Below are 24,360 nucleotides of genomic sequence, written 5' to 3'. Positions count from 1 at the left end.
TTTCCAGTTGCAGTGTCACTTTAATCACTCACTGAGATGCACCTGGTATCCATAATGATTCAGAACTGTGTCGGCCAGAACATGTACTGTCTTCTGACTCTTGTTTCGCAATGGTCTTAGCGTGGGACATCTGTAACTTACTTTATGAAGTTCCTGCGCATATGATCTTTTGATTATGATCATACAAAGTGTACAACCTGTATAATATGTAAGTATAACCAGTCATACAGAAAGACTCTTTCAGGGCTGTACAAGGGTGCAAAAGACAAACGTTCGGCGCTTGGTGATTATCCAGCCAGCAATTCGTGGTATGCGATGACAGAGACAGTGCTGCTTATGGTAAAACTAAGATGTATTCCTTTCTGAAATATTTGGTTACGATAACTTACCTGTACATCTGGGTGGCTTCCAATGAGATACAGCGACCAACATATAGCGGCAGATGTTGTGTCATGGCCCTGTAATGAAAATAAAGAAGCCAGTATTTTGGCAGTTTTTCGAAAACATTGCGACATAGAGTAACTAATTTTTATAATAGGCTAATAGATGGGATTTTTAATGTATAATGGTCCTGTGTAAGAATATCACGGACGTAAGAGTTGTGTAACTACCATATTTAGCCAATGCTTTGTAATATCAACCAGTTTCATGGATATCTCAAACACACTATTCAATCTATCCCAGATTTTTCTTGTTGGTTATAACTGTAAATGAGTCTCTTCCACTTCTACCTGCGGATAATGCAGAAATGATAAATCGAACAACGTCGTTGCTGGAATATGACAACATGCTAGCTCTTTATTCGCACGAAGTAATGGCCGCTATCGACAGGGGATCTCAAGTTGATTCCGTATTTCTAGATTTCCGGAAAGCTTTTGACACCGTTCCTCACAAGCGACTTCTAATCAAGCTGCGGAGCTATGGGGTATCGTCTCAGTTGTGCGACTGGATTCGTGATTTCCTGTCAGGAAGGTCGCAGTTCGTAGTAATAGACGGCAAATCATCGAGTAAAACTGAAGTGATATCAGGTGTTCCCCAGGGAAGCGTCCTGGGACTTCTACTGTTCCTGATCTATATAAATGACCTGGGTGACAATCTGAGCAGTTCTCTTAGACTGTTCGCAGATGATGCTGTAATTTACCGTCTAGTAAGGTCATCCGAAGACCAGTATCAGCTGCAAAGCGATTTAGAAAAGATTGCTGTATGGTGTGTCAGGTGGCAGTTGACGCTAAATAACGAAAAGTGTGAGATGATCCACATGAGTTCCAAAAGAAATCCGTTGGAATTCGATTACTCGATAAATAGTACAATTCTCAAGGCTGTCAATTCAACTAAGTACCTGGGTGTTAAAATTATGAACAACTTCAGTTGGAAGGACCACATAGATAATATTGTCGGGAAGGCGAGCCAAAGGTTGCGTTTCATTGGCAGGACACTTAGAAGATGCAACAAGTCCACTAAAGAGACAGCTTACACTACACTCGTTCGTCCTCTGTTAGAATATTGCTGCGCGGTGTGGGATCCTTACCAGGTTGGATTGACGGAGGACATCGAAAGGGTGCAAAAAAGGGCAGTTCGTTTTGTATTATCGCGTTATAGGGGAGAGAGTGTGGCAGATATGATACACGAGTTGGGATGGAAGTCATTACAGCATCGACGTTTTTCGTCGCGGCGAGACCTTTTTACGAAATTTCAGTCACCAACTTTCTCTTCCGAATGCGAAAATATTTTGTTGAGCCCAACCTACATAGGTAGGAATGATCATCAAAATAAAATAAGAGAAATCAGAGCTCGAACAGAAAGGTTTAGGTGTTCGTTTTTTCCGCTCGCTGTTCGGGAGTGGAATAGTAGAGAGATAGTATGATTGTGGTTCGATGAACCCTCTGCCAAGCACTTAAATGTGAATTGCAGAGTAGTCATGTAGATGTAGATGTAGATTGCAGCATTACAAAGGGTAATCGCGATGACTCGAAAGACTGTTAAATAAAAATTAAAAACAATTGATATTGTTTGTTTTAAAATCACAGGTCACTCCATTTTTCAAGTTATCTGAACAAATTCTTGTTTGATATTAAAGCTTAAGGCGTCAGTGAAACTTTAGAGCCGCTACAGACAATATACAAGTCAAACAGAACAGTCTGTGTGGGACTCTTAGTTCTGCCTCGGTTGATATTACCTTGCTAATCACTTCCGCATGTGGTTTCATCATTAAAGTTTTTGCTTTTCGTAGTAAAACATTGAGAAGACATACAAAATGGTTCTTTCCTTGACGCACAGAACAAAAAGGAAGAAGTCTCACCTCGAACATGAAGGTATCGACTTCTTCTCTGATGTCCTCGTTGGTGAGAACCGTGCCGTCCTTGGAGTACTCTATCAGCAAGTCCAAGAACGCCAACCGCTTTTTCATACCTGTAGACGATAAATAAGAAGTCAATTATATTTTTGAATTCTCAACAACATTCTTAGGTCACGTTTGCGCTCGGAACAATTTAGTAACTGAAACCTATTAATATAACGAATAATAATAATGCAAAACGTGCAAGCATATTTACACCTTGACTGTCTATTCTTTTATTTCGCCACGACTAGTTAAATTGAACCTTATGATCATTATGAAGTGCAACAAGTATGTGTGTCATATTTGTATTAAAAGCAGGTCATCTTACAAAGATACGTAACTGACTTCAGTAGAACAGACGAAATAGAATAATGATAATAAAATAAATAGTAATCTTGTATTGAACTAAAGGAACCAGTAGAGAGACAATGGCATGTTACATGCATTTTTATGATACCAGTATCACTTTGAAAACGGAAGTCATGACTGATACACTGAATGAAGCTGTAAAAGAATTGTCATCATGATAGAGGTGAAGGCTGATGCAGAAAGTTAGAATATTGGTAATAACAGTGACAATGCTTTGGAACATGTTATATGCCAAGGTATTATGACAGATTTCGAGACCTAAAATCTCCTACGTAAGAATCAACAGGAGTTCCGGAAACAACGATCATATAAACCCCAGCTCGCTTCGTTCGTACACGAAATCCGGAATGCTGAAGATAGCGGGGTCCAGGTTTATGCTGTGTTCCTTGGTATCCGAAAGGCGTTTATACGGTTCCGCACTGTCGCCTAATGAACGAATTACGGTCCTACGGAAACGGATCAGCGGTGTGACTGGACTGGAGTTTTTGGCAAACGGAACACAGCATGGCATTCGCAACGAAGAGAAATCTGCGAACGTAAAAGTAACTTTGGATCTCCCCCTAGGAAATGTTATTGGACTATTACTTTACACGATATACAGGGTTCGAAAAAACAATTTGGCCAAAAATGTAGGGCAGAAAGACAGCATCAAACGAAGGAGTTTGAGTATACGAATTAGGGGCGCAACTGCATGTTTTCGGCGCCACAGCAAGGTAATGGAAATATGACATATGGATGTCTTTACTCAAAATCAAATGTAATTCATAGAAAATGTACGAGGGTAACTCCCAAAAGTAAGTTCTCCAATTTTTTTTATAAGTACGTAACTCTGTTTGTGTGACAGTTGGTCACACTGTTATGAAGAGTGCTTCACGCGCTGTGTGTAAACATGCGCACGAAGCGCTGAGGCGCTCAGTCTTGGCATGGCCAGCCGTTGAGAACGAAGCTCCCGCTGGATGTTACCTCCAAGTGCGAATTGCGCGCAGTTATTCGGTTTTTGAACGCAAAGGGCACTGCGCCGATTGAAATCCATTGCTAATTGACGCAAGTGTATGGTGAGTCGTGCATGGATGTCAAAAATGTTCGTAAGTGGTGTAGAGAGTTTGTAGCTGGTCGAACCGAAATTCACGACGAACGAAGGAGCGTGAGACCGTCAGTTTCTGAGGAGAAAGTGTTGAAAGTTGAGTACAGCATGCGTGAATATTGGCGGATCACCCTGGACGATCTCAGCACGTTGGTTCCTGAGGTTATCCGAAGCACCGCTCACAGAATTTTAACGGAAACATTGAACTACTGGAAGGTGTGCGCAAGATGGGTGCCACGCATGCTGACTGAGGACCACGTGTGGCAACGACCTGATGCTTCCCGAGCATTTCTTCACCGCCTTGCAGCAGAACAGGACAACTTTCTGGACTGCATTGTCACCGGTGACGAAACCTGGGCTTACCACTTTACACCTGAGACCAAGCAACAATCTCGCCAGTGGCGGCATCCTTCTTCGCCAAAGCCGCGGAAATTCATACAAACACAGTCCGTTCAGGCAAACACAAACCGTTTTTTGGGATCGGAAAGGGGTATTGTTGGTCGACTTTATGCCCACTGGGACCACAATTAACGCTGACAGGTACTGTGAGACTCTGAAAAAACTCGAATGGGCAATTCAGAACCGGAGAAGAGGAATGTTGAGCAAGGGCGTACACATTATCCATGACAACGCTCGCCCACACATCGCTCGGCAATATAATCACCCACCCACACTATAGTCCTGACTTGGAGGCCAGTGACTATCACCTATTCCTTAGGTTAAAAGAACATTTGGCCGGAAAGCTCCGAAGACAAGGTGAAAGAAGAGGTTCAAAACCTTCTGAACAGCATGGCGGCGAGCTGGTATGACACGGGCGTACAAAAACTATCACAGCGTCTACAAAAATGCATCGACAGAAATGGTGATCATGTCGAAAAATAGCTAAGCGTTCAAGCTGTAAACTAATGTAAACCGTCGTATAAATAAACAGGTCTATGTACTTATAAAAAATAGGAGACCTTACTTTTGGGATTACCCTTGTATACGTAAACGAAATGTTTGGACTACTCAGTTGTCACGATGGGAACAATAGAAACTTGAAGCATCACCTACACAGAAAGTAAAGCAATCAAATATCCGTGTTTCATGTTTCAATACGTCCTGAAGAGATCAAAGTGAATGAAAAATTAGTTTGCTGCTGTGCACAGACTTGTCACCATTTAATTAACTTAACGTCGCCGCAGCAAATGCTCAAACCGACCACCGTTTTCACGTTGGCATAGCCCCGTAAATATTCAACTGTGACGCCTAGTTTCCATACTCAAGTTCCTTCGTTTGACGCTGTCTTTCTGCTCTACACTTACGGTCAAACTGTTTTCCCGTACCTTGTATGTAAATGACATGAGACGTTTAGACATTTTTTCGGATGATGCTGTTGATACAGAGAAGTCGCAACACTAGAAAACCGTTGCAAAGTGCAGGAAGACCTGCAGACGATCGTCGCCTGGTGCGGGGAATGGCAGTTAATCCTCAACATAAAAGAATGTAAAGTATTGCGCATAAGTAGGCAAAAAGATTCACTATTGTATGACTGCACTTTTGGAGTACAATCACTGGAGGTAGCAAACGGCCATAAAATGCACTACTGGCCATTAAAATTGCTACACCAGGAAGAAATGCAGATGATAAACGGGTATTCATTGGACAAATATATTACACTAGAACTGAAATGTGATTACATTTTCACGCAATTTGGGTACATACATCCTGAGAAATCAGTACACAGAACAACCACCTCTGGCCTTAATAACGGCCTTGATATACCTGGGCATTGAGTCAAACAGAGCTTGGATGGCGTGTACAGGTACAGCTGCCCATGCAGCTTCAACACGATACCACAGTTCATCAAGAGTAGTGACTGGCGTATTGTGACGAGCCAGTTGCTCGACCACCATTGACCAGACGTTTTCAATTGGTGAGAGATCTGGAGAATGTTCTCGCCAGGGCAGCAGTTGAATATTTTCTGTATCCAGAAACGTCCATGAAGGACCTGCAACATGCGGTCGTGCATTATCCTGCTGAAATGTAAGGTTTCGCAGGGAACGAATGAAGGGTAGAGCCACGGGTCGTAACGCATCTGAAATATGACGTCCACTGTTCAAAGTGCCGTCAATGCGAACAAGAGGTGACCGTGACCTGTAACCAATGGCACCCAATATCATCATGCCGGGTGATATACCAGTATGGATATGACGAATACACGCTTCCAATGTGCGTTCACCGCGATGTCGCCAAACACGGATGCGACCATCATGATGCTGTAAACAGAACCTGGATTCATCCGAAACAATGATGTTTTGCCATTCGTGCACCCAGGTTCGTCGTTGAGTACACCATCGCAGGCGCTCCTGTCTGTGATGCAGCGTCAAGGGTAACCGCAGCCATGGTCTCCGAGCTGATAGTCTATGCTGCTGCAAACGTTGTCGAACTGTTCGTGCAGATGGTTGTTGTCTTGCAAACGTCCCCATCTGTTGGCTCAGGGATCGAGACGTGGCTGCACGATCCGTTACAGCCATGCGGATAAGCTGCCTGTCATCTCAACTGCTAGTGATACGAGGCCGTTTGGATCCAGAACGGATTTCTGTATTACCCGTCTGAACCCACCGATTCCATATTCTGCCAACAGTCCTTGGACCTCGACCAACGCGAGCAGCAATGTCGCGATACGATTAACCGCATTAGGCTACAATCCGACCTTTACCAAAGTCGGAAAGGTGATGGTACGCATTTCCCCTCCTTACACGAGGCATCACAACAACGTTTCACCAGGCAACGCCGGTCAACTGCTGTTTGTGTATGAGAAATCGGTTGGAAACTTTCCTCGTGTCAGCACGTTGCAGGTGTCGCCACCGGCTCCAACCTTGTGTGAATGCTCTGAAAAGCTAATCATTTGCATATCACAGCATCTCCTTCCTGTCGGTTAAATTTCTTGTCTGTAGCACGTCATCTTCGTGGTGTAGCAATTTTAATGGCCAGTAGTGTATGTAGGAGTACGCGTACGGAGTGATTTAAAGTGGAACGGGCACATAAAATTAATCGAAGGTGATGCAGATGAAATACTTAATGGGAATAATCCTCACTGAACGTCGTCCATCCACAAAGGAGGTGGCTTAGAAGCCACTCGTTCGACCAAGACTTGCCTACTGCTCGTCATCCTGGGCTCCATACCAGACATGACTGATAGGAGAAACAAAGAAGATTCAGAGGAGTAATTCATTTAGTAAGCATGCAAGCGTCACAGAACCGTTCAGTCGGTGGCAGCCGCTGCAAGAGGCGAATTCTGTATCACGGTGTGGTTTCCTGTTTAAGTTCCGAGAGCGCACTTTCCTTGAAGAGTCAACAAATATATCGCTTCCTCCTACGTATATCTCGCGAAAAGGCCGTGAAGATAAAATTCGAGCTCACACAGTGACTCACCAGCAATCGTTTTTCCTGTGAACCATTCGCGACTGGAACAAATGTAATGTATTGCGAATACATAGAAAGAAGGATCCTTTATTGTATGATTATACGATAGCGGAACAAACACTGGTAGCAGTTACCTCTGTAAAATATCTGGGAGTATGCGTACGGAACGATTTGAAGTGGAATGATCATATAAAATTAATTGTTGGTAAGGCGGGTGCCAGGTTGAGATTCATTGGGAGAGTCCTTGCAATATGTAGTCCATCAACAAAGGAGGTGGCGTACAAAACACTCGTTGGACCTATAATTGAGTATTACTCATCAGTGTGGGATCCGTACCAGGTCGTATTGACAGAAGAGAGAGAGAGAAGATCCAAAGAAGACTGGGGCGTTTCGTCACAGGGTTATTTGGTAAACGTGATAGCATTACGGAGATGTTTAGTAAACTCAAGTGGCAGATACTTCAAGAGAGGCGCTCTGCATCGCGGTGTAGCTTGCTGTCCAGGTGTGTTTCTGGATGAGGTATCGGATATATTGTTTCCCCTACTTATACCTCCCAAGGAGATAACGAATGTAAAATTAGAGAGATTCGAGTGCGAACGGAGGCTTTCCGGCAGTCGTTCTTCCCGCAAACCATACGCGACTGGAACAGGGAAGGGAGGTAATGACAGTGGCACTTAAAGTGCCCTCCGCCACACACCGTTTGGTGGCTTGCGGAGTATAAATGTAGACAGATTTATAAAAGGGGGGAATGATACTGGCACACAGAGTACCCTCCGACCACCCACTGTGATGTGGCTCGCGGAGTATAGACGTAGATGATGATGTGAAACAACCCGTGAGGCAAACAGAAGGCAGCACTCTAATTACAGTACTATATTTCCTGTAGCAAGTTCCACTATTTTACGTGTCCTAAAACGTAGAAAATAGAACATAATACTTATCATAATTTCCTTCAATGAAGCAGGCAAAAAAGAACAGAAACGTCTCAAAAATGAGATCGACGGTAAGTGCAAAATGGTTAAGCAGGGATGGATAGAGGACAAATATAAGGATGTAGAGGCACATATCACTACGAGTAAGATAGATACTGCCTATAGAAAAATTAAAGAGATCTATGGAGAAAAGAGAACCACTTGTATGACTATCAAGAGCTTAGATGGAAAACCAGTTCTAAGCAAAGAAGGGAAAGCAGAAAGGTGGAAAGAGTACATAGAGAGTCTACACAAGGGCGGTGTACTTGAGGGCAATATTACGGAAATGGAAGAGGATGTAGATGAAGATGAAATGAGAGATACGATACTGCGTAAAGAATTTGATAGAGCACTGAAAGACCTGAGTCGAAACAAGGCCCCGGGAGTAGACAACATTCCATTAGAACTACTGACGGCTTTGGGAGAGCCAGTCCTGACTCTACCATCTGGTGAGCAAGATGTATGAGACAGGCGAAATAACCACAGACTTCAAGAAGAACGTAATAATTCCAATCCCAAATAAAGCAAGTGTTGATAGGCGTGAAAATTATCGAACTATCAGTTTAATAAGTCATGGCAGCAAAACACTATCACGTATTCTTTACAGACGAATCGCAAAACTGTTAGAAGCCGACCTCGGGGAAGATCAGTTTGGATTCCGTACAAATATTGGAAAACGTGAGGCAATAATGACCCCACGAATTATCTTAGAAGACAGATTAAGGAAAGGCAAACCTACTTTTCTATCAGTTGTAGGCTTAGAGAAAGCTTTTGACAACGTTGACTGGAATACTCTCTTTCAAATCCTGAAGGTGGCAGGGGTAAAATACAGGGAACGAAAGGCTATTTACAATTTGTACAGAAACCAGATGGAAGTTATAAGAGTCGAAGGGCGGGAAAGGCAATCATTGGTTGAGAAGGGAGTAAGACAGGGTTGTAGCCTATTCCCCATTTTATTCAGTTTGTATATTGAGCAAGCAGTAAAGGAAACAAAAGAAAAATTTGGAGTAAGGATTAAAATCCATGGAGAAGAAATGAAAACTTTGAGCTTTGTTGACGACATTGTAATTCTGTCAGAGACAGCAAAGGACCTGGAAGAGCAGCTGAACGGAATGGACAGTGTCTTGAAAGGGGGATGTAACATTAACATTAACAAAAGCAAAACGAGGATAATGGAATGTAGTCAAATTAAATAAGGTGATGCTGAGGGAATTAGATTGGGAAATGAGTCGCTTAAAGTAGTAAAGGTGTTTTGCTATTTGGGGAGCAAAATAACTGATGACGGTCAAAGTAAAGAGGACTGTTGAGTGCAGACTGGCAATGGCAAGGAAATTTGTTAACATCGAGTATAGATTTAAGTGTCAGGAAGTCGTTTCTGAAAATATTTGTAGGGAGTGTAGTCAAGTACGGAAGTGAAACGTGGACGATAAATAGTTTCGACAAGAAGAGAATAAAGGCTTTCGAAATGTGGTGCTATAGAAGAATGATGAAGATTAATTGGATAGATCACGTAACTAATGAGGAGCTATTGAATAGAATTGGGGAGAAGAGGAATTTGTGGCACAATTTGACTAGAGAAAGGAATCGGTTGGCAGGACACGCTCTGAGGCATCAAGGGATCACCAGTTTAGTATTGAAGGGGAGCTCGGAGGGTAAGAATCTTAGAGGGAGACCAAGGCATGAATGCACTAAGCAGATTCAGAAGGATGTAAGTTGCAGTAGTTACTCGGAGGTGAAGAAGCTTGCACAGGATAGCGTAGCATAGAGAGCTGCATCAAATCAGTCTCTGGACTGAAGACCACAACGACAACAACATGAAGAAGACTGTTGTAAGTAATTATACACTGAGGTGGCAAAATCATGGGATAGCGATATGCACATATACAGATGGCGGTAGTATCGCGTAGACAAGTTATAAAAGGGCAGTGCGTTGGCGGAGCTGTCATTTGTGTTCAGCTGAATCATGTGAAGAGATTTCCTACGTGATTATGGCTGCACGACGGATATTAACCGCTTGAAAGCAGGATGGTACTTGGAGCAAAACGCATGGCGCATTCCATTTCTAAAATCATTAGGGAATTCAATATTCTGTGATCCACACTATCAAGCGTCTGTCTAGAACACTAAATTTCAGACATTACCCTTCAGCACGAACAACACAAGAGGCCGACATCCTTCACTTCATGACCAAGGACAGTGATGAAACGTCCTGGCAGATTAAAACTGTGTGCCCGATCGAGACTCGAACTCGGGACCTTTGCCTTTTGCCCTACCAACTGAGCTACCGAAGCACGACTCACGGCCGGTACTCACAGCTTTACTTCTGCCAGTATCCGTCTCCTACCTTCCAAACTTTACAGAAGCTCTCCTGCGAACCCTGCACAACTAGCACTCCTGAAAGAAAGAATACTGCGGAGACATGGCTTAGCCACAGCCTGGGGGATGTTTCCAGAATGAGATTTTCACTCTGTAGCGGAGTGTGCGCTGATATGAAACTTCCTGGCAGATTAAAACTGTGTGCCCGACCGAGACTCGAACTCGGGGCCTTTGCCTTTCACGGGCAAGTGCTCTACCAACTGAGCTACCGAAACACGACTCACGCCCGGTCCCGAGTTCGAGTCTCGGTCGGGCACACAATTTTAATCTGCCAGGAAATTTCATATCAGCGCACACTCCGCTGCAGAGTGAAAATCTCATTCTAAGGGCAGTGATGTTTGCGTAGAGTTGTCAGTGCTAACGAATGAGCAACATTGCCTGAAATAACCGCAGAAAGCAATAAGGAAGAAGAACGTATCCGTTAGGACAGTGCTGCGAAATGTGGCTTTAATGGGCCTTGGTAGCAGACGACCGACGCCAGAGCCTTTGCTAACAGCGCGGCATCGTGTGCAGCGCCTCTCTTGGGCTCGTGACCATATCGGTTTAACCCTAGGCGACTGCAAAACCGTGACCTGGTCAGATGAGTACCGATTTCAGTTGGTGACAGCTGTATCGCAGACGTCGCGAAGCCTGGGACCTAAGTTTTCAAAAAGGACTGTGTAATCTGGTGATGGATCCATGATGGGGTGAGCTTTGTTTACATGGAATGGGCTCAGCCCTCTGGTCCAACTGACCCTATCACTGACTGGAAATGGTTATGTTCGGCTTCTTGGAGACCATCTGCAGTCATTCATGGACTTCATGTTACCCAACAACGATGTCATGTCACCAGGCCACAATTGTTCACGGTTTGTTTGACGAACATTCTGGAAATTCGAGTGGATGATTTGGCCAACCTGACCACCCAACATGAACCCCATCGAGGATTTATGGGACTTAATCGAGAGGCCAGTTCGCGCACGCCATTCTTGACCGGTAACACTTTTTCAGCTATGGGCAGCTATAAAGGCAGATTCTGCAATGAACTTCAACCACTTGTTCAATCCATGCCACGTCGGATTACCGAATTACGCTGGGCAAAAGGAACTCTGATGCGATGTTAGAAGGAATCCCATGACTTTTGTCACCTTAGTGTAGAATTTAATACTGCTAAGCCATTTCCTGAAAGTAGGTTGTTCCAAACCATTATAAAGTTTCAAATTTTGGATGCTATCTTTTTTACTTTTTGTGAAGAATAGGTGGTGACAGATATGTGTGACAAGTCAGACTGGAGAGCCCATGCCTTTAGTGAATAATTCTCTACAGTTTGCTTACTCCGAGCACTTCTCACGGGAAGAATCAGTTACCCTCCACTGGATGGAATCTGGGCTCGAGTCCCGATACAACACGCAGTTTCACATTTTTAGCGATTAATTAAATTGCAGTTGTTCAATGTAAGCATGGAGTTAATTTGGGTAGCACAGCATACAGAATATGCAACTACACTGAATCCACGGACTAATTGAGCAAACACAACGTGTCGTAAACATAAAATTAGCAACATGACCCTCCTTTGAACGAGTATCTAGGGCCGGACATGCCTGGCATATTGGTAATAACAAAATGTATACACAAACGTTCTTGCGGGTCAGTGAAAACTGTATCAATATCCCTACAGTCGTTGCTGAGATTAGCTTTCAAAAAAAGACTGAAAAAGTGGCACACAACTTGATAATATGTATAGAAGAAGAAGATATTTATTGACGTGTAGATTCTGGTAATAATAATTTCGTTTGGCTCAATGGCTTTCTGCAAGTCTCTCTATTGGACACCATTTCGGCGACTTGCCTGTCCCTAACCTATTCCAATCATTCAACAGCAGAAAGGGGATCTCCAATTTAACAAGGAAACTGGCGAACCTTCACATCATTGAGAGGTTGAGAGGTGAACACTTGGTTAAAAGACAGACCGAAAAATCCGTGATCCGATTCTGCGACCTTTCGGTTCCAAGGCATACGCTTTATCGCTAGACCACGTGGAGCAATACATTTCGACTGCTGCCCTGGCCAGAACATTCTGCAGACCCCTCACCAATGGAAAACGTCTGGTGAATGATGGCCGAGCAACTGGCTCGTCACAATACGCCAGTCACTACTCTTGATGAACTGTGGTATCGTGCTGAAGCTGCATGGGCAGCTGTACCTGTACGCGCCATCCAAGCTCTGTTTGACTCAAAGCCCAGGCGTATGAAGGCTGTTATTACGGCCAGAGGTGGTTGTTCTGGGTACTGATTTTTCAGATCTATGCACCCAAACTGCGTGAAAATGTAATCACATGTCAGTTCCAGTATAATATATTTGTCCGATGAATACCCGTTTATCATCTGCACTTCTTCTTGGTGTAGCAATTTTAATGGCTAGTAGTCTATATGGAAGAACGGGACCTCTCCCCAGATTGCCGTCACACTCGCTCACGATGTCCTATCGGGGAAGCGCAGAACCGCGATTCCTCGCTGAGCACATTACAGCGGTTGTCATCAGCAGTAGATGCTCCCGGTGACGACACCTCTGCAAAGGTGGCCGTTTGTGTTGCGGTGATACGCATGGGGCGGTAATTCCCTAGTCGGAATACTGCTAGTAGCTCACCAGTGGTGAGGGAGGGCACAGAATGATGCCGGGGGTCCAACACCTGTTCCCGGATGGCAGGCTCTGGTGCGAAGGGGTTACAATATGCTTGGTGCTTCATTTCTTCCCTCTTGGTGGTCGGACGTGGTCTACCGAAATCTTGACGAATATGCCTGGCCTCGCGTCACCATACTTTCCAACATCGCGCCAAAAATCTGTGTACTGCACGATTCGACCAGCCGGACAAATGGAGCCCAGCAATGAGACTCCTTTCAAGGACTGTCCGGTGCTGATGACGCTGTCTCTCACGAGAACGCATTACCACGCCGGACAAATGGAGCCCAGCAATGAGACTCCTTTCAAGAACTGTCAGGTGCTGATGACGCTGTGTCTCACGAGAACGTATTATCCACGTGTCCTTCACAGTGACCACTCACCATCTGACGCCGCTTATACTCCCTTCCAGGCCCGGTAGCGATACTACTGCACTGTGGTGACCGCTCTACTTGTCACGGAGAACAGTAGCTTTAACCATCTTCATACCCACCGACGGTGTGTACTTGTATGAAGTTACATTGATGTCCGACCATTTGAGTGCTTCATTTCTTCTCGTCAGACAGTCTATATACTTTATGTGAGATGGTACGCTGTCTGAACTGCTCTGTCACTCGTTGGTTATGAAAGTGTTGCACATCGCGGACGATTGTAAAACTACAAGTCCTTACCGCATCGCTAGAAGTCTGATAAGATACTAGACGTTTACGTAAAGCCTTAACTTTCCTAGTACTACGAGGAAAGTCGGAGAAGTTAGGACGCAGCAACCATCTAAATTTCGCATTTTGTGTTGTTACGAGAAATACTGCTGACGCAAATAAATGATATATGTAGTATTTTCAAATTTATTTATACGTGTCCAGAAAAGAACATATTATATATAAGGCGACCAAAGACATAACATCAATGAAGCAGATACAGGATGAATCAGGTGTAGTATTACACGACCATGAGAATATCCTGAATAGGTGGAGGGAGTACTTTGAAAGACTATTGAATGAGGAAAATGTACAAGAGAAGTATGAGGATGGAGGTATAAATGAAGGAATGACCCAAAGCATAAGTAGGGAAGAAGCAAGGAAAAGTCTGGGAGAACAGGCAACTAATATTCTCTGGTACCTAATGCAGAAGATCTGGAAAGGTGAGAGAATTCCGCATGCGTGGAGAAGCAGTATACTGGTTCCCATATATAAGGGGAAAGAGGACATCCAAAACTGTGGCAGTTGTAGAGGGATAAAACTGATGTCCCACACAATGAAGATCTGGGAAAGGGTACTTGAGAAAGTGCTGCGCCTAGAAACTGGAGTATGTTCTGAACAGTTTCTATTTATTCCGGGAAGAGGAACAACCGTCGCAATATTTGCACTAAGGCAACTGATGGAGAGGCACAGAGAAGTACAAGCCTTACTGCATATGGGCTTTATTGATCTTGAGAAGGGATATGACAGATTGCCGAGGCAAGAGGTATAGATATGTCTGAGAAGTAAATGACTGCCAGAAAAATATATCAGGGTGGTAGAAGACATGTATGAAGGTGCAATGACACAAGTCAGGAGCAGTGCAGGTGCAACAAAGGTATTCCCAGTGAGAGTAGGAGTATCCCAGGGATCTGCTCTCAGCCCATATCTCTTTGATCTTGTCATGGATGTACTAGTCAAAGATGTGAAAAAAGAGGCACCTTGGAGAATGGTGTTTGCCGATGATGATGTAATCAGTGAACCCACCCAGACAAGACAATCTTGAAAAGTGGAGAAAAGCTCTAGAGAAAAGGAGAATGAGAACTAGCAGGTTGAAAACAGAGTATATGGGTGCAAAGGATGCCAAAGATCTATATATTAACCTGTAAGGAGAACAACTGACGCTGGCCAAGAAATTTAAATACCTAGGCTCTTACACACAAAGTGATGGAGGACTGGGGGCCGAAATACAGCACAGGATAAATAGTGGATGGATGGACTGGAGGAAGCTGAGCGGAGTACTGTGTGATAAGAAGGTTAGCTGCAGAATGAAAGGAAACCCTTACAATTCTGTAGTGAGGCCTGCGATGCTGTATGGCGCAGAAACTTGGCCAATCACAATAGCCCCAGAGAATAAAGATGGAAGTGGCAGAAATGAGAATGTTAAAGTGGATGAGTGGGGTGACACAGAAGGATAGACTAAGGAATGAGTACATCAGATGGACAGTGAAAGTGGGGCCCATAGGGAAGAAGATCCAAGAAATTACGCTAAGATGGTGTGGACATGTGCAGAGAAGAGGGGAGTACTACGTGGGGAGAAGAAGACCTAGAGATCGAAGGGCCAAGGAGAAGAGGAAGACCGAAACTGAGATGGAAGGACAAGGTAGCAGGGGACCTACGGCAGAAAGGATCACTCAGAGAAGAAGAACTGGGTAGACATTTATGGAAGAGAAGGATCCAGCAAAGCAACGCCGACTTCACATCACGTGGGAAAAGGTTGAGATGATGATATAATGATTACAAAGTATATGTGCATATTTATATCCCATGTGCTGCCCAGAATTCCGCTGTACGGATTGTCTTATCATTGGCGACAACCAGATCGTCGATGGAAACAGGTTCTGATAGTTCCCTGCAGTTGAGTAGGTGCTGGTGGTCTTGAGGTTTACCACACTCACACAGTTCGTCCCCGGCGACGTATCCCCTTTTCTTCATGTTCACCTTACGTCGATATACTCCAATTCTCACTCTATTGATGATCTTCCATGTCTCGTATGGGAGATGACGACCTGCAGCAAGTTCTTCTTTGGGGTTGTCCCAATATTTCTCTGATGACGAACTATGCCAGAGTTGTATCCTACGGTTTGCAGGTGGTGTCTGAATTGGTTGCATTGTTTGGAGGAATCTTTTTCTCGATTTGAGTCTTGGTGGTTGATGTTCTCCTCCAAACAGGGGGTGTCAGTAATTATTGGCCAGTATCCTTACAGCATTTTCAAAAATCTTCGAGAAAGTAATGTACTCAAGAGTGGTTAGCCATCTCAACAGTAATGGGACACTTAGTAAATCACAGTTTAGATTTAAAAAAATGCAATATACAATTTCACTGTCCACATAATAAAGTCTTTAAATAGCAAAATGTCACCAATAGGAATTTTCTGTGACTTGTCCAAAGCATTTGACTGTGGGAACCATGGCATTATGTTACAGAAATTACAATTCTATGGTATAAATGGAATAGCATATGAGTGGTTTAAGTCATACCTACAGAACAGGAAGCAAAAAGTTTCCTTATATGAGTCACGTGATTTAAATAAGTTTGCCACTTCATCTAACTGGGGTGAAATTACATTAGGTGTTCCACAGGCTTCAATTATGGTCCCCTTCTGTTATTGACATATGTAAACGACCTCCCTTTCTATCTGAAACAGGAAGCTGAACTGACACTGTTTGCTGATGATACATGCATCATTATTAATCCAGTAAAAGAAACTCCAATTGAAAATGATACAAATAAGGTCTTTAGAAAAGTCATTAATTGGTTTTCTGCAAATGGGCTTGCTCTAAACTTTGAAAAAACACAGTACATCCAATTTTCTGCTGCAAAAAGTGCAGTTCCTTCAATAAATGGAACACATCAACAGAAGTCAGTAGACAGGGTAGAGCATACTAAGATTTTGGATGTACATATAGATGAGAATCTTAATTGGAAAATTCATATTTTGGATCTTCTAGAGCGACTAGATTCAGCAACTTTTGCAATCAGAATAATTGCCAATTTTGAGGATGTAGAAATTAGTAAGCTAACATACTTTGCATTCTTTCACTCTCTGACAACAGCCTCATGGTACATTTACTCACTAATGAAATTTGTTCTCAACGACATGGAACAGTTTAAAAACAACAGTGACTTTCATGATTATAATACCAGAAAAAAGAAAGACACTATACTTTGCTAAACCTATCTTTGTACAGAAAGGGGTAAAATATGCAGCTATAAAAATTTTCGACAAATTACTAGATGAAATAAAATGTCTGACAGACAGCAGTAATAGCTACAAATATAAATTGAAATCATATCTCCTTGACAACCCCTTCTATACCATAGATGAATACTTGACCAGGAATAAATAAATCTATAAATATAGTATTTGCATTTTGTGCCATTTAAGGGAATGGGGTAAATAATAGAAATATTAATCTTTAACTCTGTATTGTAATATAAAATCTTGTTTCATATGTGCATTGCCTGTACACTTGACATGTTCCACATCATAATGGCTACCGAACCGTGCGATTGATTAATGGAACACGCAACCAACTAACTAACTAACAAATCGTCTCCTGCGTCTTCCTTCCTATTTCAGCTACGCCCATGAGGTAGTAGATTTTGTTAACGGGGGTTGCCCGCAGGCAGCCGGTTACAATTCGTCCTGTTACATTTAGGGCAATATTTACCTGTTTGGCACGGCTGGAGTTCTGCGATACAGGTGTGGCATATTCAGCAGCGGAGAACCACAAAGAAAGGGCAGAAGTTGTTGCCAGTCAGTTTCCTAATAATGTTATTCCTAGCACAGACTTTCATTTTGGTTATCTGTGCAGTGGTCTTCGAAGGTGAGGGAACGGTCCAACTTGACTCCTAGGTATTTTGGGGCGTCACAATGGGTTAGCTGTTGACTTCTCCAGGTTATTCTCAGTTTCCTCCGAGCCTCTCTGTTACGTAAGTGGAATGCACTTCAGATCAGAGAACGTCATATATTCCACAGAAATGGTGTAAAAGCTATTATAGTTGCAAGTGGTATGTTACGTAATAGCTATTCAAGAAACACTTGGTGCCATCTGTTTATTTTAAAGTCAGTCCACCCAACTGCGTTTTAACAATGAATGAGCATTGTTCGGCTGTAACCTGAATATGTCCATTTGCTGGTTATACCATACACTTGTAACTTGCTTGACGGGCCAAACCGTACAGTAGAGAAAAACGCAAAATAAAAGGATATTCTGTTCCAAGAAGCGACAGCCACTGTGGCATATTATTTTTATTTAAAAAGTTTACATCGGCAGTGGATACCGTTGCAGCGGAAACATTCCTCTGTTCCTGGACTTTTTGCGACGGTCGAAATGAATGACCTACAGTGCGAGTTTCTTCGAAGAAACGTTTAGGAGTACAGTATACACTGTTTTGCCTTACACTTTGTCATATCCTTTTGCGGTGCTATGTAGGAGGGGCGTTCAGTATGTAATACAACAGATTTATTTCTGAAAACATTTTGGTTTTATTCAGTATTATCCCCACTCTTTTGGCTACAAAACACTATTTTTCTACGTAATCACCGTTCAATGCGATGGTCTTCCGCCACCTTACAGGGGAAATCTGTATGCCCGCATGGTATTATTCTACTGGTCGACATCGGGCCCAACGTCTTACTGTGAAAAGTCCCCTTGGAAAAATTAGTGAATTACTGTGCTGGTAAACCCCTTACGTTATTTGATTTTCAAACAGCTGAGCAAAACTGAACGTACTCAGACATTTCTCTCGTTACTTATTCTGATCATCACTAAACTGACACACAATATTTTTAGCGCAACGCAATCTGACTTTCAATAATCCCTATAAAAGAATGGCCCTGACTCACAATAACCTATACCTTTCATGAATCACTTACCTCACAAAAATCTTCGTTACTCGAACTACTGCAATACAGCGAGCGCCAATACTGTCAGCTAAATAAAGGATTCTAACTACTGAAGGTACTAACTACTGATAGGCATAGTTAGCAAATGAGAAATTTTGATAGAAAACAAAAACTGTATTTACCTTAATAGTGTTCAAAAGTCATTACACAGGGTGTTACAAAAAGGTACGGACAAACTTTCAGGAAACATTCCTCACACACAACGAAAGAAAATATGTTATATGGACATGTGTCCGGAAACGCTTACTTTCCATGTTAGAGCTCATTTTATTACTTCTCTTCAAATCACATTAATCATTGAATGGAAACACATAGCAACAGAACGTACCAGCGTGACTTCAATCACTTTATTACAGGAAATGTTCAAAATGTCCTCCGTCGCATGGAATCCCTGAAGCGCTGATATGCCCTGGAGAATGACGTATTGTATCACAGCCGTCCACAATACGAGCACGAAGAGTCTTAACATTTGGTACCGGGGTTGCGTAGACAAGACGATAACGTGCTCCATTGAGCGTAGGTGGAAGAACATGGGGCCCAATCAAGACATCACCAACAATGCCTGCCCAAACGTTCACAGAAAATCTGTGTTGATGACGTGATTGCACAATTGCGTGCGGATTCTCGTCAGCCCACACATGTTGACTGTGAAAATATACAATTTGATCATCAGAATTGAGGAAGTACAGTACATACAGACGAAACTAAAATGAGCTCTAACATGGAAATTAAGCGTTTCCGGACACATGTCCACATAACGTCTTTTCTTTATTTGTGTGTGAGGAATGTTTCCTGAAAGTTTGGCCGTATCTTTTTGTAACACCCTGTATATATCAGTTCATGACATTCAGTCTTGCAAATTTACTGTCTCTGATGGACACACGTCCACATCATCCGCTCTCAAAACTCCGCCATTTTTCTTCCCACATCCACCACTGCTGGCGGCTCACCTCCAACAGCGCAACTCTACGCGCTGTTAACAGCCAACTGCCCAACACTACAATAGAAAATTTCAACAATGCAAACCAGCCATAGACTGCACACAGCACAGCCAGTGAGTTTCATACAGAGCGCTACGTGAAGTTAGCAACATAAAAACCTAAACAGCTTACTTACAACTGCATCAATAAGCTCTCCAACATCCATGTACCGCTTCCCGTGGAGTGTATGCCTTCATTACATCAAACAGATGGAAGTCGGAAGGGGCCGGCCGTAGTGGCCCAGCGGTCCTAGGCGCTCAGTCCGGAACCGCGCGACTGCTACGGTCGTAGGTTCGAATCCTGCCTCGGGCATGGATGTGTGCGATGTCCTTAGGTTGGTTAGGTTTAAGTAGTTCTAAGTTCTAGGGGACTGATGACCACAGTTCTTAAGTCCCATAGATGCGGAACAGCAGTCCGAGGAAGTTTTGTGAGCTCTTCTCAGGTGCGCTGACTTGTGGGGGGCCTTGTGCTGTCATGGAGAAGGAGAAGTTCGCTTCTATTTATGTGGCGACGAACCAGCAGAAGTCGTTTCGACATTCCAGGAGGTACGCGGGAGAGCGAATAGTTTAGTGCGACCTTGTTGCGATGTTGCCAGACGCCTCACCCAACGACTCACCGTGCTTTTGTTCACTGACAGGTCCCTATGGGCTTTCTGAAAGCGTCTATGGATATCTGCGATGCTCTAGTTTTCCGCCAAAAGAAACTCAATGATAGCTCTCTGCTTGGAGGGCACCTCTGTTGTGGACTCCATTTTGAAGGCTACGTACCACTCGTCTGAACTTCATGAATCTGTAGGAACTGAAGTGATGTCCCTCAGCAAATTCCGCATTTTCAACCACTGGCGGTGAAAAGAGATGTGTAACATTAGTTATTGAATGCCCTTTCCAGTGTAAGCAATGGGTGCCAGAATGGATGATTTTCACGTGACGCTTATGTGCATAGCGTTTAATAGTCACGCACTTTTACATTCAGACACAGAAACCGAAGTTATATCGCCGTCACACTGTTTTCAATGAACGATGTTGTCACAATAATGAAGCATCTCTCAGTCAGGCACAAAACGCAGCAGGCAGTCTAGGGTTCTATTTTAGTTATATGATCACGAGTGTTTAAAGATATTTGAGAGGTCAGTAGGAAAGGTTGTAGATAAATAATTGAGTCACGCTCTCGTGACGCCTCGGCTATCTACTTGGGGGACTCCCCCGCCTTTGCGGTACTGCCAAATCAAGCACTTTTGCTCAGATACTTGAGCCCTCTAGCGGCTGCAGTTGTTCTTTGCAGTATCAGTGAAACATAAAGACTGATTGCACAACGCTACTACCTCTTGAAAATATTTCTTCAGACTATTTGATGTGCTGCTTAAAGTCTTGCTTGCTATCCTCTTTTTATGCATTGTTAGAATCAATTTACGAAAGATACTTTAAATTAATTAATCGGTTAAGGGGAAAAGAGTTTCTCAGTACCATTGCCACCGTTTTCAAAGCAATCGTATTCTCCACAGGGAGACAAGTCTTTTGAAAACATCTAGTTTCTTGTATTATTATTCGTTCGTTCTTTCACTTCTTGACTATTATATATAAAATAAAGAACTGAGGAAGAAGAAAACTGTATGAAGGTCGTGGTTTAATAACATCATTAGAAACGAGGTAGAAGTACGATCAGGAAATTGGCCGCTCCCTTGCCAAAGAAACTGCTCCTGCATTCGCCTTAAGTTATTTTAGGAGTAACATGGAAAACTTAAATCTGGATGGCCGGACAGGTATTTTGAAACTGCTCCTGTAGAATGCGAGTCCACTTCATCTACTGTACCTAAAGTCTTGCCATCATTTGTTTGTACACTCTCACTGTCACCTGAGAGAGATTGACGTACACAGCTCATTAACATTCGAGGCGATGTTATGCATACACAAAGAAAGAAACCTCTAGATAAAGTCCCTGTTTGTTGTTCTAAAGAATAGTATAGCCAATATTACTACTACTCGAGTTCAGAAATATGAAACTAAATAAAAGTGATATATAATGGATGATCAAAAAATCCTTGTAGTTAAAGACAATATATACCTTTAAAAAAACTGCGTTTTCGTAAAAAATTATCACCTAAAATATTGATCTTCATCATTTTATCAGTTGTGTGAGATGCCTTTGCAACAAATCGCAGGAATCTGAGAAAGAATCACTGTTGTGAATAATTTCTCAGCACTTCAAAAGTGGGAAATCGTATCAAGCCATAATAAAGTGACACAGGATGAACCCGAACTACACGAGCAGAATTTTGGAAGTTGTTCAAAGATATTATCCGAGTTGATGGTGTACAGCTACCAACCACAAACTAGTTTTACGTTATTTTATTCAAAGAGTACCATTACCTGTTCAGAATTATGTCCAGTTCATCATCAGACGGTTTTTTCATGATCTCATGGCGCAATATTGTAAGATTACTTATCTGATCTGCACATAGGTGCACAAACTTGATTTGTATTGGAGTATGGAGACTCCGGCTGCCGTTAACGATATTACACTACGTGATCAAAAGTATTCGGACACCCTCAAAAACATACGTTTTTTATAGGGCCTATTAAGTGCATTGTGCTGCCACCTACTGCCAGGTACTCCATATCAGCGACCTTAGTAGTCATTAGACATCGTGAGGGAACAGAATTGGACGCTCCGCGGAGCTCACGGACTTCTAATGTGATCAGGTGACTGGGTGTCACTTGTGTCATACGTCTGTACTCGAGATTTCCACACTCCTAAACATACCTAGGTCCACTGTTCACGTTGTGACAGTGAAGTGAAAACGTGAAGGAACACGTACAGCACAAAAGCGTACAGGCCGACCTCATCTGTTGACTGACAGCGACCGCCGACAGCTGAAGAGGGTCGTAATATGTAATAGGCAGACATCTATCCAGACCATCACACAGGAGTTCCAAGCTGAATCGGGATCCACTGCAAGTATAAGACAATTAGACGGGAGATGAGAAAACTTGGATTTCTTGGTAGAATGGCTGCTCATAAGCCACACATCGCGCCGGTAATTGCCAAACGATACCTCGCTTGATGTAAGGAGCGTAAACATAGGAAGATGGAACAGTGGAGAAACGTTGAGTGGACTGACGAATCACGGTACACAATGTGGCGATCCGTTGCAAGTGTGTGGGTATGGCGAATGCCCAGTGAACGTCATCTGTCAACGTGTGTAGTGCCAACAGTAAAATTCGGAGACGGTAATGTTATGGTGTGGTCGTATTTTCCATGGAGGGGGCTTGCAGCCTTTGTTGTTTTGCGTGGCACTATCACAGCACGGGCCTACATTGATGTTTTCAGAAAATGTTCAAATGTGTGTGAAATCTTGTGGGACCTAACTGCTAAGGTCATCAGTCCCTAAGCTTACTTAACCTAAATTATCCTAAGGACAAACACACACAACTACGCCCGAGGGAGGACTCGAACCTCCGCCGGGACCAGCCGCACAGTCCATGACTGAAGTGCCTTAGACCGCTCCGCTAATCCCGCGCGGCCATTGATGTTTTAAGCACATTCTTGCTGTTCACTGTTGAAGAGCAATTCGGCGATGGAATCTTTCAACATGATCGAGCACCTGTTCATAATTCACGGTCTGTGGCGGAGTGGTTACACGACAATAACATCCCTGTAATGGACTGGCCTGCACAGAATCCTGAACTGAATCCTATATAACACTTTTGAGATGTTTTGGAATGCCGACTTTGTGCCAGGCCTCTCCGACCGACATCGATACCTCTCCTTAGTGCAGCACTCCTTGAAGAATGGGCTGCCATTTCCGAAGAAACCTTCCAGCACCTGCCAACGTATGCCTGCGAGAGTGGAACTTGTCATCAAGGCTAAGGTTGGGCCAACACTATATTGAATTCCGGCATTACTGTTGGAGGGCGCCAGAAACTTGTAAGTAATTTTCAGCTAGGTGTCCGGATACTTTTGATCATATAGTGTATCAGGGGAAGTGTTTTGTGTGTGTGTGTGTGTGTATTTATATTTCCTCTAACGGATTCATAGTGGCTTCTTTTACATGTAATATTTCCATTTTGTTATCAACGTTTCTCGCTTAATGATTTTCTTCTGCAATGTGAGCTTCAAATGTAGATGTGTTTTAGTTTCCAAACGTTAGAGCATGAAAGTTTTTTGTGCCTAATCTCGAATCTTTTGCCTACCTGGGCAAAGTAGAATTTTGGGCACGAATCACATTGGATCTTGTATATCCCTAATTTACTGTAGGGGGCCTAGAAAAGATTTGCACCATGGATCACTTTTTGCTGTAATTTACTATTAGTGGAGTAGCTGATGTTAATAGAGTAGGGTAGCTGACATTAATAGTTTTCTTTTTAAAAAAGTTTGCAGTTTGGTATGATATTGGGCCTGTGTATGGGATAAGAATATGTTTAGGCATGGATTGTGCAGTAGTCTGATTTGCTTTGGATTGAATGCTGTATGAACTGCTGTTCCGTGGAACTATTGCTTTTGTTTTAATTCTGTTGCGGAATTTGTCTG

At 43.1% G+C, this 24,360-nt stretch overlaps 1 protein-coding gene and 1 non-coding gene across 2 annotated transcripts in view; both read right to left on the bottom strand.

The window, feature by feature from the left end:
* Positions 1 to 24,360, bottom strand: part of LOC126278867 (cytochrome P450 4c3) — a 313,222-nt gene that overhangs the window by 140,143 nt on the left and 148,719 nt on the right. Inside the window, exons 8-9 of the mRNA XM_049979145.1 lie at positions 2,300 to 2,409; positions 390 to 458 (exon numbers count right to left, since the gene is read on the bottom strand). Coding sequence (XP_049835102.1) covers positions 390 to 458; positions 2,300 to 2,409 — 179 coding nt within the window. The remainder of the gene's footprint in view (positions 1 to 389; positions 459 to 2,299; positions 2,410 to 24,360) is intronic.
* Positions 10,687 to 10,761, bottom strand: Trnas-uga (transfer RNA serine (anticodon UGA)). Its single transcript has one exon. It is a non-coding gene; the product is annotated as a tRNA-Ser (tRNA).

This window comes from Schistocerca gregaria, chromosome 1 (genome assembly GCF_023897955.1).
Source record: "Schistocerca gregaria isolate iqSchGreg1 chromosome 1, iqSchGreg1.2, whole genome shotgun sequence".
In the NCBI taxonomy this organism is placed as follows: Eukaryota; Metazoa; Arthropoda; class Insecta; order Orthoptera; family Acrididae; genus Schistocerca; species Schistocerca gregaria.
Note: the sequence above shows the minus strand (reverse complement) of the source record. Positions and strands in the feature narration are given on the sequence as shown.